The sequence below is a fragment of the Cetorhinus maximus genome, chromosome 24 (assembly GCF_964194155.1).
Source record: "Cetorhinus maximus chromosome 24, sCetMax3.hap1.1, whole genome shotgun sequence".
NCBI lineage: Eukaryota > Metazoa > Chordata > Chondrichthyes > Lamniformes > Cetorhinidae > Cetorhinus > Cetorhinus maximus.
In genome coordinates this window covers 13,133,173-13,151,058 of record NC_135902.1, presented here as the reverse complement: position 1 = coordinate 13,151,058, position 17,886 = coordinate 13,133,173, and the positions used below count along the sequence as shown (strand labels likewise).

General features: G+C 44.3%; 1 protein-coding gene across 1 annotated transcript in view; it reads right to left on the bottom strand.

Moving 5' to 3' along the window:
• Nucleotides 1-6,834, bottom strand: part of gsg1l2b (gsg1-like 2b) — a 178,691-nt gene extending 171,857 nt beyond the window's left edge. Inside the window, exons 1-2 of the mRNA XM_078570601.1 lie at nucleotides 6,445-6,834; nucleotides 5,075-5,122 (exon numbers count right to left, since the gene is read on the bottom strand). Coding sequence (XP_078426727.1) covers nucleotides 5,075-5,122; nucleotides 6,445-6,745 — 349 coding nt within the window. The 5' untranslated portion in view covers nucleotides 6,746-6,834. The remainder of the gene's footprint in view (nucleotides 1-5,074; nucleotides 5,123-6,444) is intronic.
• Nucleotides 6,835-17,886: the final 11,052 nt, after the last annotated feature.

Genomic DNA, 17,886 nt, shown 5'->3' with positions numbered 1-17,886 from the left:
ATGGACTATTCATCCCTATTTAGGCTGATCTGATCATCCTTACCCTTATAAGTATTAGTCATAGCACTTTCACCTCTGAATCAGAAGTACATAATCGAGGCTGACACGTCAGTGCAGGACTGATGGAGTGCTGCACTGTCGGAGGTATCACCTTTTGGAAGAGGCATTAAACAGACTTCCTGTCTGGCCTCTTCAGTAAAAGATGCTGTGGCACTATTTGAAGAAGAGTATGTGAGTTCTCCTGATATCTTGGCCAATATTTATCCCTCAAACAATATCACAAAAATGAATTATCTGGTTATTGTCTCAGTGCTGTTTGTGGGATCTTACTATGCGCATATTGATTGCCACATTTCCCTGTATTACAACAATGACTACATTTTTGAAATACTTCATTGGCTGTCAAGTGCTTGCGATGCCCTGAGGTCATGAAAGATGCTTTAAAAATTATGTCTTTTTTCTGTGTTTTTTTAAAAAATAAGTCAATTAGGCTGTCGAAATGCAAGTTTTTTTTGTTCTTTCAAAAATAGTTTAGTCTTATGGAAAAATGAGATGCAGTAAGGCCAGCTATAGTGACAAAGCCTGCAAAACCATAGTCAATGGTGTACGGCAGAGTAGAGATGGAACTAACGGTACAGATGGACATACCTTCCCTCTCGTGAAGCACAGGAGAAAAGACACTGCAGGATATTACAAAGGCGATATATTGAATCTTACAAACAAGGAACTTCCACAAATACCCTTGCTTCATGCACACTCCAGTAGCCTATTCCTTAACATCTGAAAAGTAGCTTCCTTGTAAGAGTGCCATCTGCTCGTTGTATGTGTTAGGAAATTCAGAAGATGTCTGACCTTGGATTAATTAGCAAAGTAAGCCATTTCAGTTAATGTCATAACTATATTATATAGCAATGTTAGCAGTACAGCAGAAAGAGAGCTGTTTTAAAACTACATGCTTCTTTAATAATGCCATTGTAACATAAAGGAAATTTGAACGCGCATAGAGTCATTACGGCACATTCAATCCATCGAGTCCAACCCGGCTTTTTATAGAGCCATCCAGTCAGTCCCCCTCCCCTATTATATCCCTGTAGCCTGCAAATTTAATTCCCTCAAGTGTCTATCCAATTTCCTTTTGAAATAACTGATCATCTCTGCTTCCACCACTCTTGTAGTCAGCAAGTTCCAGGTTATTACTGCTTGCTGTGTAAGAAAATTCTTCCTCACATCCCTCTCCAAAACCTTAAATCTGTGTTCCTTAGCCCCTGTACCATCAGTCAATGGGAATAGCTTTTCTTTGTTTACTTTATTGAAACCTGTTTAATCTCATAAATCTTTAGTAGTTCTCCCCTTAACCTCCTTCACTTCAAGGAGAATAACCCCAAAATGGCCAAAGAAATAGCTTTTAAGGGACATCTTAAAGGAGGTAAGAGAGGAAGAGAAGCCAAGAGGTTATAGGGGGGACTTCAGCTATGCAAGTGAAGGCACAGCCACCAATGGTGGTGTGATGAAAATTGTGGATGTGCAAGAGGCCAGAATGAATTAGTGGAGAGATCTCGGATGTAGAGTTGGACCTTATAGAGAGGAGTAAGGTCGTAGAGGGATTTGAAAAGGAGGATTAGAATTTTAAACTCATGTGGCTAGCATGGGGCCTAGTGAGAGAAACACCCAGAGAGAGGGAAGCAGTCCTTTTAGAAGTGGTACAGAAGGAACATGTTAGACAAGAAACAGGGAAAATTACAGCAATTATCAATGGGGGGCTGGAAGAAAGACGGGAAGAGCTGTGCAGGAATGGTACCTGGAGAATGGATACAAGGAGCTCACAGCTTAGAAGGCAGAACATGGAAGGTAAATAGATCATATCGGACTTTGTAGTAGAGTTGTCATAAAATGAAGAAGGTACATGATATACAATTTAGTGCATGGTTCATAAAGAAACCATTTCAGTAGAAGGAGAACCCAGATCCATCGGACAGATTAGACGGGAAAACTCTGGGTGATACAATGACCAAAAAGGCAATGAGTGGGTTAATGTGAGAAAACGGCTAAGAAACCAGGTAATAAAATATTGGGACTTGCATCAGAAAACTGACTCCAAGCCTGAGCCTTAGGGCTGACTGGGCAGCTGTGGATACTTGAGTGGAATGTGAGTGATAGCTTCTGTCTTTAGACAGAATGCTAAACAAACATGTAGATATTGGTCTAAGTAAGGAAATGGAGGGCAGTCGCCAGTCATGATGAGTTCCAGCTATTACTTCGGAAATACAGGAGGCATTTACTTTGCAAGCCGTATTCCAGCGCTGCCAACTCCTGACATGCAGATCTTACAGGGTCCAGCAGAAGCCCCAAAGTCTCCAGCAGATTTGGATAAAGCCAGGTGGAGCCAGATTGAAGGACACTGATAGAAGTAGCAGAGCACTGAATCCAATGGAAAAGATTAGAAGAGCTCCTGGGCACCTGTTAAAGACTAGTTGAGAAGAAGAAATGGTAGGGTGGGATCCGGGCTATACATAAACAGACAGCAGGTAAGAGGAAGCAATCAGATCAAGCATGCAGCATTAGAAAGGAGAATATGTTAATTAGAGAGCATGGCGTGGCAATCAGATAGGGAAATTAAGGGGCAGAGGTAGAATCAGATACCTGACCATCAAAAGCATTTCAAATAACCATAGGTAAACTGCAGGCACTGGTGGCAACTGATAATTCCAATCCTATAGGAATCATCAAGATAGGCTAACACTGATAGGCTAAATCAACATGGGTAAATCTACATTGAATTTGCACTGCACTATTTGCAATGAATTTGTAAAAATCAGCCTGCAATGTGCATAACTGGTTCATTAAAGGCTGATTTGGCATCTGGTAAACAAATTAAGACATCTGTTAAAAGGATAGCCAGGAGAAATTCTTACAAATGCATTATATTAGTCCTTGATGTTGGACAGTATGATTTCCCTAAAGCATGACACCATACAGACAGAATCTGTTTCTGATTTTAGCACCATTCAGCTGTATGGAAGCTTGTGAGAGCTCACTTGGCCCCGAGAGCTTTTTTGCAAGTTACATTGTCTCCTGAACACAGCAAAGAAGTGCTGTGACTCACCATAATTGTTGACCTACCCTCCATTTCTTTAGTGAGTTAGAGCCGCTTACAAATCCATTTGTTGTTCTGCTTTGAGATAGAAGCAGTTGCTTAGTTTGAAAACTCATCATTCCTCACAGTCACTTTTCCCATAAGCAAACTGTCCACTTTAAGCTAAAACATTCATCAGCAGCATCTTTTCAGTTTCTCTTTTCAAGTGATACATTGATATCGTTTAGGTTGTTTGGTGGAATAAACAGTTTTGATCCTGAAGGAAGCAATGGAACATGCAGTGCTTTATTCCTGCCTCAAATGTAATATGCTGCATAAAGAAATGACTTGAACTCATTCAGCACGTTTCCACCTTCGTAGCACGTTCCATATAGTCACCAGCCAATGATGTACTTTAAGTGAACAGACACTTTTGTTATGTTGGGAGAAGCAGTAACCAATTTTCACACAGTGAGGTTCCACAAGTACTAATGAGATGAATGGCTTTTTAATATAGGGATGAGAATTGAATGATAGATGTTGGCCAGGACACCAGGAGAAACTCCCCTGCTCGTCTTCAAATCCTGCCATAGCATCTTTTACAGCCCCTTGAGAACAGATAGGGTCTCGGTTTAAAGTTACTAACAAAAGGCAACTCTCTCAGTGCTGTACTGAAGTGCCAGCCTAGATTGTGTCTCCAAGTCTCTGCAGTGGGTCTCTGCATGACTTTCTGACTCAAGAGACAAGAGTGCCACCAAGACTGACACTTAAGGAATTATGCTGCCTGAATATTAGCATACAAATGCTTAATTTGTTTTATTCATTCATGGGATGTGAGCGTCGTTGGCTAGGCCAGCATTTATTGCCCATCCCTAATTGCCCTTGTTCAGAAGACATTTAAGTGCCAGCCACATTGTTGTGGGTCTGGAGTCACATGGAGGCAGACCAGGTAAGACCAGCAGATTTCCTTCCCTAAAGGACATTAGTGAACCAGATGGGTTTTTACAACAGTTGGCAATGATTTCCTGGTCATCATTAGACCTTTGCTTCCAGATTTTTTTTTATTGAATTCAAATTCCACCATCTGCAGGATTCAAACCCAGGTCCCCAGAGCATTACCCTGGGTCACTGGTCCAGCGACAATACCACAATGCCATCATCCACCGCCCTCCCCAATATCTTACAATGAAATTGTTTAGTCCACTATTTTATTACATTAACCCATATAACGTTACAGGTTAGTGTCTCCACTAAAATATAGGAGCAAAGAACTTTGCACAAATACATTAAATATTAAATGTGCAACTTTACTCAGCATAAATTCAAGGTTTAAATCTAATGGGTCAACTTATGAATTTGTGTCCTTGGTGTGGAGCTTTGCCCATCAGAAGCTCAATAGGAATTTGGAAAATCATTGAGGGACAGATGCTCCAATTCCTGATTTGCATCCCTGGGGCTAAATCCCTCCCCCCCGAATTCCCGAGTTGGGTGTACTCTGCACTGGAGTGTGGATTTGTTTAATTTAAAAAAGACATTCTTGGAATGCTGGCATCACCGGCAAAGTTGGCATTTATTGTCCTTCCCCAGTTGCCCTCCAGAAGGTGGTGATGAGCCTTCTGTTTGGCTGCTGGTGTGATTCATTTGGTGAAGGTACATTCACAGGGCGGTTAGGTAGGAAGTTCCAGGATTCTGAGCCAGCAATGATAAATGAATGGAGATATGTGTCCAAGTTGGGTTGGTATTGGAGTTAGTGGGGAACTTGGGGGTGATGGTGCCCTTATTCACCTGTTGCCCTTGTCCTTCTAGATAATGCAGGCTGCAGGTTTAGGGGATACTGGGATGATTGGACATCTCTGTAACTAGAGGTAGTAGGCCTGCACGATAATGAGACATTTTGAAAGGTAATGGGTCACAATAATTAGCAAGACAACAGGAGTGACGGATGCCGCTACTACAGCTTCAGTGAAAAGTAATAAAGTAATACATTCACTCCAAACTAACCTCGTTCAGCAGGCGGCGTAAGATGGATAAAACTTCGGCATTTTTCCCCTGTGAAGCAACATAAAACAAAAAAAAAAGTGAATAAAAATTAAACAACACAGAGCACAATGAATCGTTTCGAAATGTGGAACAGGCACGAACAGCTAACAGCATTTCTCCTTATCCAAAAAGAGACGGAAATAGAGATTTCTCGGTATTCTGCATCAATAGATGCTGCCTCATTCCAGGGAAAGCGTGGGGAAAATGGGAGCTTTCGAGCTGAACTGAAAACTATTAGCAGGAGCAGAAGTTAAATCAAATGCTGGAAACGCAATGTCACCCTTACATAGAAGAAGGACAATCATTTCAGCAGCGCAAGCAATCGCTGTGTGATTGCAGAGAATTTATGTTCTCAGAACGAAATATTGTGCTGTGTCTTTGCGTTTTATTTTGTTCATTCCTCCAGTGACTAGATAATGTTATTATCAGAGTAGGTCTCATTCCTCCCCCCCTGTTACTGCACCCGGTGCAACAGGAGCTGAGAGAGGAGGCGAGTTCCACTCAGCCCCAAGCTGGACCCATTCAGCTCCCTCACATACAACCGCCAGGACTGCACCACCCTCCCTCCCCGGGGTTCTCAGTCTGCTCTTGTTGCTTTGAGCTTTGCCAGTGTAGATTCTGCACCTCTCGGAGGTCTGCCTGAACACTCTGGACCTCTCCAACAAAAATGTACCATGTTGGCGGAAAAGGTCATGCGAATTTCTTATTCCCCTTTTCTGTCCTCATACCTAAATGTGGACAGGTCAGGGCACCGCTCCTGTATCCCTCATATATATATACATAGAGAGAGAGAGAGAGAGAGAGAAAACTAAAATGTAGAGAGTAAGCGAGTAAAATGAAAATAAAACTTTCCAGTAACACTTTGGTTGGGGTCTGTGGGTTCATTGGTTCTCGAATGCGGCTGAAGCTGCTCTTTCTGGGTCCAGTTCCAGAGCTGCCGGCCGCCCGGAAGCTAAACAAACAAACACACAGCCTCCACATCAAAGGGCAACTAACAGAGAAACTCTAACCTCGGAAATCATCAGGAAATTATCGTTTGTCAACTTCACACGTAGACAGAGTTGCCCCAATAATAAATATTGGTAGATTTGCAGAAGTCTATCTCTCTGCAGATATATATGTATATATATATGTGTGTGTATGTGTGTGTGTATGAGAGGGACACATGGTTAAATGGATAGATACGTTGAAGAAGATAGACAAATGGATACAGAGAGACATCGGGAGAGAGAGAGAGAGACATTATATACACACAAACACACTGACGCACTAATGTACAGATGGACAAATAGATTAGTCCATTTTAAAAAGCTACCCAAATCTTGACTAACCTTCCCCGCTGATGTTTTCTTCACAGGAGAACCAGATACCGGCGTGAAAATAACAAATGACATATTTATCATCCCCCGTCTCCCAGCTATACCGGACCACGCTGCTGTCGTTATTGTCCGGACTGTTATACTCGATACAGTTGCTCTGTTTTCCCTTTACGTTGGTTTTGCAGAAAGGTTTCACTACTTTCCTGGTGCCCTCGCACCAGTAGCTGGTACTGAAGGCGGTGACACAGAAGACCAGGGCTATAAAGTTGAGAGTAAGGGCGAGGGATGCCCTGTGCCTCCTGTCGATTCCCATTTTACCGGAGCGAGTGAGGTCGGAGAGAGCAAGGGCACCGACATTAATCCGCGCTGCAGCTCTTAAATGTCCAGAGCTGTTTTGCCAGCTCCCCCCTGCCCATCTTTCACCACTGAGCCCATCCCTGGGTGTTCAGGCTCTGGGTAGCTCCCTGGTCCATTCTGTGCAGGTTGTCACAGAGACAGGAGGGAGCACTCCATCCCTCGGAACTCCAGCAACGTTACCTCTCTCTCCTCTCTCTCTCCTCTCTCTGTCTCTCTCTGTGTGATCTTCGCGGGTAAGTCAAGCCAATCACACGCGGTCCATTCATCGCAATGAGACAAGGCAGGGCACCAGTCCCCAGGAACCCTGTCCCCTTGCAACAGGTTTCCCTCCCCCCCATTTCTCATGGTTGATGTGCTGGAATTAAAATTGATCAGAACATTAAAGGAATGAATCACCTGTTCTACAGCGGGAAAAGCAAACTGCTTCCCAGTAACTGCTTCTAAACTCGATTTTTCAATTGCCGAGACCGCTCAAATCACGAGCAAGTGGGCACCGCGTTTGGAAATCGGGTAAAACATCGCAGCAGATATGAAAACTGTCCCATGCCCAGTGATAGACCTTGTCCAGAATTAACAGGCCTGAATAGACAATGTTGGGGAATTCCACTTCTACCACAAATGAATGTTTTGTATCTGGGGTTGGGAAGGTGTTAAGGGTGTGTTCGGTATTCGGGCAGGTTAACAGCCGGGCGGGATACTGAAGAACTGGCGAGTTTCACTTTCGACACTGGGTAGTGCTATTCACCAAGGAGGAAGATTATCTTGGCATCGCTCTTGTGTTGGCCACACTGTGAAAGTAAGCACGACATTTACCATGCTGCTTGTTTCAGGCAACACGGTAGAAGTTTTCTGAAAGATGCATTACATAGGATTTACACAGAGGCTATAAGACATAGGAGCAGAAATTAGGCCATTCGGCCCATCGAGTCTGCTCCGCCATTCAATCATGGCTGATAAGTTTCTCAACCCCATTCTCCCGCCGTCTCCCCGTAACCTTTGATCCCCTTACCAATTAAGAACCTATCTATCTCGGTCTTAAATACACTCAATGGCCTGGCCTCCACAGCCTTCTGTGGCAATGAATTCCATAGATTCACCACTCTCTGGCTAAAGAAGTTTCTCCTCATCTCTGTTCTAAAACATCTTCCCTTTACTCTGAGGCTGTGCCCTCGGGTCCTAGTCTCTCCTACTAATGGAAACATCTTCCCCACATCCACCCTATCCAGGCCTTTCAGTATTCTGTAAGTTTCAATCAGATCCCCCCTCATCCTTCTAAACTCCATCGAGTATAGACCCAGAGTCCTCAAACGTTCCTCATATGTTAAGCCTTTCATTCCTGGGATCATTCTCGTGAACCTCCTCTGGACCCTCTCCAGGGCCAGCACATCCTTCCTGAGATACGGCGCCCAAAATTGCTCACAATATTCTAAATGTGGTCTGACCAGAGCCTTATAAAGCCTCAGCAGCACATCCCTGCTTTTATATTCTAGTCCTCTCGAAATAAATGCCAACATTGCATTTGCCTTCCTAACTACCAACTCAACCTGCAAGTTAACCTTAAGAGAATCCTGGACTAGGACTCCCAAGTCCCTTTGCACTCCAGATTTCTGAATCCTCTCCCCATTTAGAAAATAGTCTATGCCTCTATCCTTCCTATCAAATTGCATGACCTCACACTTCCCCACGTTGTATTCCATCTGCCACTTCTTTGCCCATTCTCCTAACCTGTCCAAATCCTTCTGCAGCCTCCCCGCCTCCTCAATACTACCTGTCCCTCCACCTATCTTTGTATCATCTGCAAACTTAGCCAGGATGCCCTCAGTTCCTTCATCTAGATCATTAATGTATAAAGTGAAAAGTTGTGGTCCCAACACTGACCCCTGCGGAACTCCACTAGTCACCAGCCACCATCCTGAGAAGGACCCCCTTATCCCCACTCTCTGCCTCCTGCCAGACAGCCAGTCTTCTATCCATGCTAGTACCTTGCCTCTAACACCATGGGCTCTTATCTTACTGAGCAGCCTCCTGTGCGGCACGTTGTCAAAGGCCTTCTGGAAGTCCAAGTAGATAACATCCATTGGCTCTCCTTTGTCTAACCTATTCGTTACCTCCTCAAAGAATTCTAACAGATTTGTCAGGCATGACCTCCCCTTGATGAAACCATGCTGACTTTGCCCGATTTTACCATGCACTTCCATGTATTCTGAAATCTCATTCTTAATAATGGACTCTAAAATCTTACCAACGACCGAGGTCAGGCTAATCGGCCTGTAATTTCCCATCTTTTGCCTCACTCCCTTCTTAAACAGGGGGGTTACATTAGCGATTTTCCAGTCCTCTGGGACCCTACCTGACTCCAGTGATTCCTGAAAGATCGCCACTAATGCCTCCACTATCTCTTCAGCTATTTCCTTCAGAACTCTGGGGTGTAATCCATCTGGTCCAGGTAATTTATCCACCTTCAGACCTTTCACTTTTCCTAGCACCTTTTCGTTGGTAATGGCCACCATATTCACCTCTGCCCCTCGACTCTCTTGAACACTCGTGTCTTCCACTGTGAAGACTGACGCAAAGTACCTATTCAGTTCCTCCGCCATTTCTTTGTTCCCCACTACTACTTCTCCAGCGTCATTTTCCAGCGGCCCAATGTCCAGTTTTGCCTCTCTCTTATCCTTTACATATCTAAAAAAACTCTTGCAATCTTCTTTTATATTACTGGCTAGTTTACCCTTATATTTAATCTTCTCCCTCCTTATTTCTTTTTTAGTTGTCCTCTGTTAGTCTTTGTAAGCTTCCCAATCACCTGGTTTCCCACTGCTCTTCGCTGCATTGTATGCTTTCTCTTTAGCTTTTATGCTGTCCCTGACTTCCCTTGTCAGCCATGGTTGCCTCGTCCTCCCTTTAGTATGATTCTTCTTCCTAGGGATGAATTTTTGCTGTGTCTCCCAGCAGGTCTCTGCCATGTTTATAATCCAGGAGCCCCCTCCCATGCTAATACATCTCAGTCTGTCAGTGTACCCTTCTATTCCTTTCTCCCTCATGTACTTATCTAGCTGCCCCTTACAAACAGCTCTGGTTTTGCTTCACCTACTCCTTGTGGTAGTGAGTTCCACTTTCTAACTACTCTCTGGCCAGGGACGTTCCACCCGAATTCCTTATTGGATTTCTTAGTGACTTCGGGATAAGGATTGGCTCTAAGGGCTGGATCGGTCAGGCTGGGGTGTGAAGTGGGGCTCGTCACGTGTTGCGTTGGACAAAGCTCTACTCTCTGGGGTACTAGCAAGTGTAGAAGCACATTGTGCCCTTCCTATTGATCCTGTTGAGCAGGTGAGTCACCTCTGCTGATGCCTAACAGCTGAGGCAAGCTAAACCGGAGTTCCCCGGATGACGAAAGAGATAGAGAGTAAAATGAAGCAGAAAAAGTGTATATATCACAGATGTCAGTGTTTATGTTACAAGTGAGAAACAGGCTGAATGTAGAAAGCTCAGAGCCAAAGTGGAGAAGGAAATAAGAAAGGTAAAGTGAGTGGATGAGAAGAGACTGGCAGTTAACATAAAAGGGAATCCAAAAGTCTTCTATAAGCATATACATAGTAAAAAGAGCTGATTAGTGAACAAAAAGAGGAGCTACACCTGGAGGCAGAGGGCATGGCCGTGGTACTAAATGAGTACCTTGCACTTGTCTTTTCCAAGGAAGATGACGCAGTCAAAGCCATAGTGAAGGACGAGGCGATTGAGACACTGAATGGGCTAAAAATTGATAAAGAGGAGGTATTAGAAAGGCTGGCTGTACTGAATGTCGAAAATCCACCAGGACTGAATCCGATGTACCAAGGATACTCAGGGAAATAAGGGAAGAAATTGTAGAGACCATTATCTCCCAATCTTCCTGAGATATAGGCGTGGTGCTAGAGGACTGGAGAATTGCAAATATGACACCCTTGTTCGAAAAAGGTGTAAGGATAAACCCAGGTTAGTCACTTTAACCTTGGTGGTAGGGAAGGTTTTAGAAACAATAATTTGGGACAAAATTTACAGCCACTGGACAAATGTGGATTAATTAAGAAAAGTAAGCAAGGATTTGTTCAGGGCAAATAGTCTTTAACTGAATTGATTGTTTTGGTGACCTAACAAAGAGGGTGGCTAAGGATAACATGGTTGATGTGGAGTACATGGACTTACAAATAGCGTTTGATAAAGTACCACATAATAGGCTTGCCAGCAATTTTGTAGCCCATGGAATTAAAGGGACAGTGGCAGCATGGCTATGAAGTTGACTGAGTGACAGGAAACAGCGTAGTGGTGACCAATTGTTTTTCAGGCTCCAGGAAGGTTTAGAATGGTGTTCCCCACGTGTCAATACTAGGACCACTGCTTTTCTTCATCTATATTAATGACCTACACTTGGTGTGCGGGGCACAATTTCAAAATCTGCAGATGACACAAAGAAAAAAGTGATAGACTTGATGAGAACATAGCTTGACAGGTGGCAGATATAATTTAGTGCAGAGAAGTGGAGTGAAACGTTTTGGTAAGAATAACAAGGAGAAACAATATAAAATAAAGAATACAGTTCTAAAGGGGGTGGAGGAACAGAGGGACTTGAAGATAATAGTGCACAAATCATTGAAGGCGGTAGGGCAGGATTAAGTATATACCATAGGTGTCAACATCCAGGTTGACTTTTGAAGCCTTGAAAAATCCCTCCAAAAGCAGGAGTCGGCTTATGTGCCAAGTATGAGAGTGAAGCACCACCCTGGGCGTGGGTGGTCGCCATTTTGAAACATCTTCTGTTTCCAATGCAAAGGGTGTGTATGCTTTTTCGCAGCACAGCCTGTACTGCCTGTTTGATCCCTTAGGCCCGGTTATAAGCTACCAGTAAGGAAAATATGCATTTGTGGGGAGAAAAACTCAGGCTGACTACTAATATAAGTATAGCATGTCGAGGCTGAAAAAAGGGTCAACTTATACACCGAGTACATGTAAAAACGTGACTTTTGGGGCCGGAAAAATGGGGTTGTCTTATCCGCCGGGTTGACTTACACACCACGATTTATGGTAATTTTTTAATTTTATTCATTCATGGGATGTGGGCCTCAGTGGCTGGGCCAGAATTTATTGCCCATCCCTAGTTGCCCTTGCGAAGGTGGGGAGTCAGGAGGTGAGTTACTCGTTGCACGATTCTTAGCCTCTGACCTGCTCTTGTAGCCATGGTATTTATATGGCTAGTCCAGTTCAGTTCCTGGTCAATGATAACCCCCAGGATGTTGATAGTGAGGGATTCAGTGATAATAATACAATTGAATGTCAAGGGGCAATGGTTAGATTCTCTCTTGTTGGAGATGGTCATTGCCCGGCACTTGTGTGGCGCGAATGTTACTTGCCACTTGTTAGCCTAAGCCTGGATATTGTCCAGGTTTTGCTGCATTCAGATATAGACTGCTTAAGTATTTGAGGAGCCATGAATGGTCCTGAACATTGTGTAATCTTCAGCAAACATCCCCACTTCTGACCTTATGATGGAAGGAAGGTCATTGATGAAGCAACTGAAGATGGTTGGGCTGAATACACTACCCTGAGGAACTCCTGCAGTGATGTCCTGGAGCTGGGATGACTGACCTCCAACAACCACAACCATCTTACTTTATATTAGGTGTGACTCCAACCAGTGCAGGGTTTTCCCCCTGATTCCCATTGACTCCAGTTTTGTTAGGGCCCCTTGATACCACACTCGGTCAAACTGTCAAGGACAGTCACTCTCACCTCACTTCAGGAGTTCACCTCTTTTGTCCATGTTTGAACCAGGGCTGTAATGAGGTGAGGAGCTGACCCTGGAGGAACCCAAACTGGGTGTCAGTGAGCAGGTTATTGCTAAGCAAGTGCCGCTTGATAGCACTATTGATGACCCCTTCCGTCACTTTACTGATGATCGACAGTAGGCTGATGGGGCGGTAATTGGCTGGGTTGAATTTGTCCTGCTTTTTGTGTACAGGATATACCTGGGCAATTTTCCACATAGCCGGGTAGATGCCAGTGTTGTAGTTGTATTGGAACAGCTTGGTTAGGAGTTTGGCAAGTTCTGGATTACAAGTCTTCAATGCTATTGCTGGAACATTGTGAGGGCCCATAGCCTTTGCACTATCTATTGCCTTCAGCTATTTCTTGATATCACATGGAGTGAATCAAATTGGCTGAAGACTGGCATCTGTGATGCTGGGGACCTCCGGAGAAGGCTGAGATGAATCATCCACTCGGTACTTCTGGCTGAAGACTGATACTGAGGGAGCATTGTACTATTAGAGATAATATGGTGGGCTGAAGGGCCTCTTTCCATGAAGCCATGAGTGTTAAACAGATGTTCTCTGTCTCCTTAGGTGAATGTAAGCTATTCTGTGGCACTAATTAAAGAAGAGCAGGGAGTTTTCCCAGTCCCTTGGTCAACATTCATCCCTCACCCAACAACACCCAAAATAGATTAACTGTATCGTGTTATGTGCTATTTTTGGGATCTTGCTTTATGAATTGGCTGTTGAATTTTGCCTTCAAAATGATCGATAAAATTCAGCAAATTAACTGTGAAGATATTTAGTATGTTCTGATAATATGATAAGCTGTCATATAAATGTCATTCTTTGAGGATCTGTTCATCTGAAATTCAGTTCCAGTTCCCTGATGTGTCTCCAAACTCCTGCAATCTAGGTAAATGCAAAATACTGCGGATGCAGGAAATCTGAAACAAAAACAAAAATAGCTGGAAAAACTCAGCAGGTCTAACAGCATCTGCAGGGAGGAATACAGTTAACGTTTCGAGTCCGTATGACTCTTCACCAGATGAAGAGTCTGGTGACTCCAAACTAAACATTGCTTGTGCCTCAAACATTCGAGTCGTCTGAATTTCTGCTCATAGCTGCCCATACTTTCAACTTGTTCTTGCTCTTAATATGGAAATAAAACATGGATTAGGGAAAGCTACTGGGAAAGCTGCTGGGAGGCACAGTTCTCTCAATCCTGCAGGGGTTCAAAATCAGCCCTATTATTACTTCAGATAACAGAGTGATTTCATATTTTGAGGATGGAGCTAAAGGAAAGAAGAAAGGATTTGCAAACGATTCATCCTCCAGTTGTCCCAATGCTCTTCAAAGGCAATGAATTGCTTTTGAAGTGTGAGGAGGAAGACCAGGATAGAAGAATTTATTTCACTCAGCATAATAGACAACTATGAGAAGAGCCTCAGCCAGTTCAGATCACTTGAAGCCACCTTAAACAATAATTAAACTCATATAACAACAACTACCTGCATTCATGTAGCATCTTTAATAGAAAGTTCATCCCAAGGCACTTCACAGGTGGGAGGTAAAATCTTGATACTGAGCCAAGAAGTGGGAGACTAGGAGGGGTAACTGAAAGCTAGGCCAATGAAATAAGTCTTAGAAATGTTTTAAAAGGAAGCGAGAGGGCTGGGAATGTTTAGGGAGTGATTTCCAAAGAGTAGCATCTAGACTGAATGCTCTGCAACCAAAAGTGGGGCGAAGGAAGAAGGGGATAACTAATAGGGCAGAGTCAGAGGAATGAAGATGGTTACAGAGACTGGAAAAGGTTGTGAAGCGATTTATTGATGAGGGTCAGGGTTTCGCATTTCATTCATTGGACCAGTAGGAGTTTACGGAGGATTAGGGAAGGGAGACTAGTTAGGAGACCATTGGAGTAGTTGCTCAAAATTTCAGGAGGCAAGGGGTTGAGCCAGGGGTTTTTTATTCCTTTACATGATGTGAGCGTGGCTGGCTAGACCAGCATTTACTGCCCACTCCTAATTGCCCCTTGAGAAGATGATGGTAAGCTGCCTTCTTGAACCGCTGCAGTCCCTGTGGTTTAGGTACACCCACAGTGCTGTGAGGGTGGGAGTTCCAGAATTTTGACCCAGCGACAGTGAAGGAGCGGCTGATATATTTCCAAGTCAGGATGGTGAATGACTTGGAGGGGAACTTCCAGGTGGTGGTGTTCCCATGTAGTTTCTGCCCTTGTCCTTCTAGATGGTAGCGGTCGTGTGTTTAGAAGGTGCTCCCTAAGGACCCTGGGTGACAGATGATAATATGATGGTGGAAGTGAGGGGTTTTAGGGAGAAAATGTGGGGCCGGATTTTCAAAGCAGGGTCAGGAGCCTCACTCCTGGCTATACTCTGAGCCCCGACTCCGCACCCCAACGATTACTATTTTGAATTGCAAATACCCTAATTGGACAGGAGGCGAGCTCAGTGCCTAATGAGCAGTGCCGAGCACCTCCAGGAGGTGGGAGCTTCCTGCAGGGTGTGAACAGGAAAGGCATGTGACAGCCATAATGGAGCCTGCCTTCTGAAAGGAGCAGGCAGTTCCTTGGAGGAGCAGCAGCACAAAGGCATAAGGCAGTGTGGAAACAGCCAAAACTGAGGTAATGTGCATGATCCAGTGCAAGATAGCCAAGGCCCAATAATTTTCAAAGTCTAACAACATAGGCCCATAACTTCCGATGGAGTGACAATTGGGTCATATGCCACTCCACTCGTGGTTACTTACTTTGAAATCCAGCTGCTCCTATCTTGCCCAACCTTCTGACTCAGCCCAGGTGTGACATGTGTAGTGCAGTGAGCTCCTGGGGCCTACAGTCAAGGGGGACTCAGTCACAGGTAAGTAAGCCATGCCCCCTTTTTTACAGCACTAGCTGCCATAAACCAAGTGAGTTTAAAGGCTCAGCTAAGTTTAAAGGTCTTTGACAAGCCAGGGTGAAGGTAAGTGTATACGGTAAGTGGGTAGGATTTGGGGAGGTCGGGACAGGTTGGGCCTCATGGGGGACCTGGCCTGGGTGGGGCCTGGGTGGGGGTAGTCGGGTTGGGCCTGGGAGAAGGTGGAATCGGGTAGGTCCTGCTGGGTGAGGATGAGGGTAGGCGGGGGCGTCCCGTGGGGAATCGGGCAGGGTGGGGGAAGGCCCGTGTGGGACTGGGGTGGGTCAGTGCTACAGTTACCCAGAAGTTAGAAGTAATTTTAATTCTTCTAACTGTTTCTGGGTAACTATTGCTGTAAGACAGTGGGAACCATCCGAAGTTGGTGATTTAAATTGTGTTTTCAGACGCTTCCCAGTGCAGTGCAACCCTTATCTGGGAACCTCTGACGGTGGCCGGTGATGGGGGGGTGGGGTGCGAGGGGGGTAGGGTCCCCAGTGCATCTTTGGGGTAGATCCCAGATGCACTGCTCGGAAATTACGGCCCTATATTTTTCTTTCCCACTGTGAGCCTGACAGCTGTGCACCAAGCAGGAGCAGAGAAATCTCCTTTGGAAAATAGAATCCTGGCCTCCCCAACCTCACAACAAGCTCCCAAAGGAGCTGAATGGGCCATTCATTGGAGGTGGGTGGGCTCCATGTTCCTTCCACTCTACCCTCACTTTGAAAATTGGAGACTGTAAAGGGTATCTCGCTTGCATCGGGCCCAAACTCTGCTGGCAATTGAAAACCCAGCCTCTGTGTGCCCAGGATTGAGCAAGATGCCAAGGAACAGCAGGTCACCTAAAATGGCACTTTGTAATTTTTCAGTCACTAAGTTCATGCTCTTTAAGTCAGATGAAGGTTCAGTAAAATAATTCTCCCCCCCCACCGATATCCCGATGTTTCTTCACACGGACACGACTTTTATTTCCTGTGAAATGTGAACCTTAGCTGAGCCAGGGCTGCATTATTCTTCATTTTAATACAATACCTGATGCTTTATAGGCATCCCAATAATCCAAGAGATATTAAAACCACAAAGTGTGATTGCACGATATCGTAAAACTTAATTTCAAAGGACTCTCAGAAATTTAACTTACATTGAAATTGCACATTATGAAACATTTATAATTTACAAACTAGTGCTAGACAAGCCATTCGCTCCATCGATTTATTAAGAATGACCTAGGACCCAGAACAAAAGTATAGAACATTCCGGAAGCTAACAGAACTAGGCACAGGATTGCCTTGCAGTCTGATCTTTGCCTTTTCCTTTTAAATTATTAAATCACAATTAGTTATCAGCTTTAAGGAGAAAATGAGTCAAAAAATCTCAAATGCAGAAAGATAAAAGATTATAGAGGATATGTTTCCAGCTGACAATCTTCCCATGTGAATGCATAATACTCTCCGACAAAAATCCTCTCTGCATTTTTCAATGCAAGTAATCACCCGTTTGGAAAAAAATGCATAGAGGACTTTAGAGAAACAACTTGTATTTATACAGTACTTTAAAAAATATTCTTTCATGGGATGTCATTGGGAAGGCCAGCATTTGTTGCCCATCCCTTATTGCCCTTGAACGGTGTGGCTTGCCGTGCAGTTTCAGAGGGCAGTTTTAAGAGTCAACCACATTGCTGTGGGCCTGGAGTCACATGTAGGCCAGACCAGACCAGCTAAGCATGGCAGATTTTCTTCCCTAAAGGACAGACATTAGTGAACCTTAACCTGTTTTTATGACAAAAAAAATGATAGTTTCACAGTCACCATTGTGGAGACGAGCTATATATTCCAGATTTGTCAACTAAATTCAAATTCCACCAGCTGCTATGGCGGGATTTGAACCCATGCACCGAAAGCATTAACCTCGATCTTTACCCCAGTGACATTACCACTACGCCACCATCTCCCCTTGTGTAGCAAAATGTGCCATGATGGTTTACAGAATTGTACTCACCTGGTTCCATTCTTGTCAAACGATCTAATTATAGCCACAGTATCACATGCAATAGCTTCTCTTCCTGCTCCCACATTATTACTTCTGGTGCCCCACCAAGGTCTGTCCTTATCTCCCACCTATTTCTCATCAACATGCTGCACATTCCGGAATTTAGAGCCTAGATGGCTTAAGGTATGGCTGCCAATGGTAGAGCAAACAAAATGGTGTTGTGTAGGAGGCCAGAGTTAGAGGAACACAAAGATCCCAGAGGCTCACAGGGTTGGACGAGTTTACAGAGATAGAAAGAGACAAGCCCATGATGGGTACACTGTTAAGTGCTGGTCAGAAAATACAATTTCATAAAACCTGTTAAAGGAAAATACTATTTAACCTCAGAGCTGATTTAGAGACTTACCTTGACGATG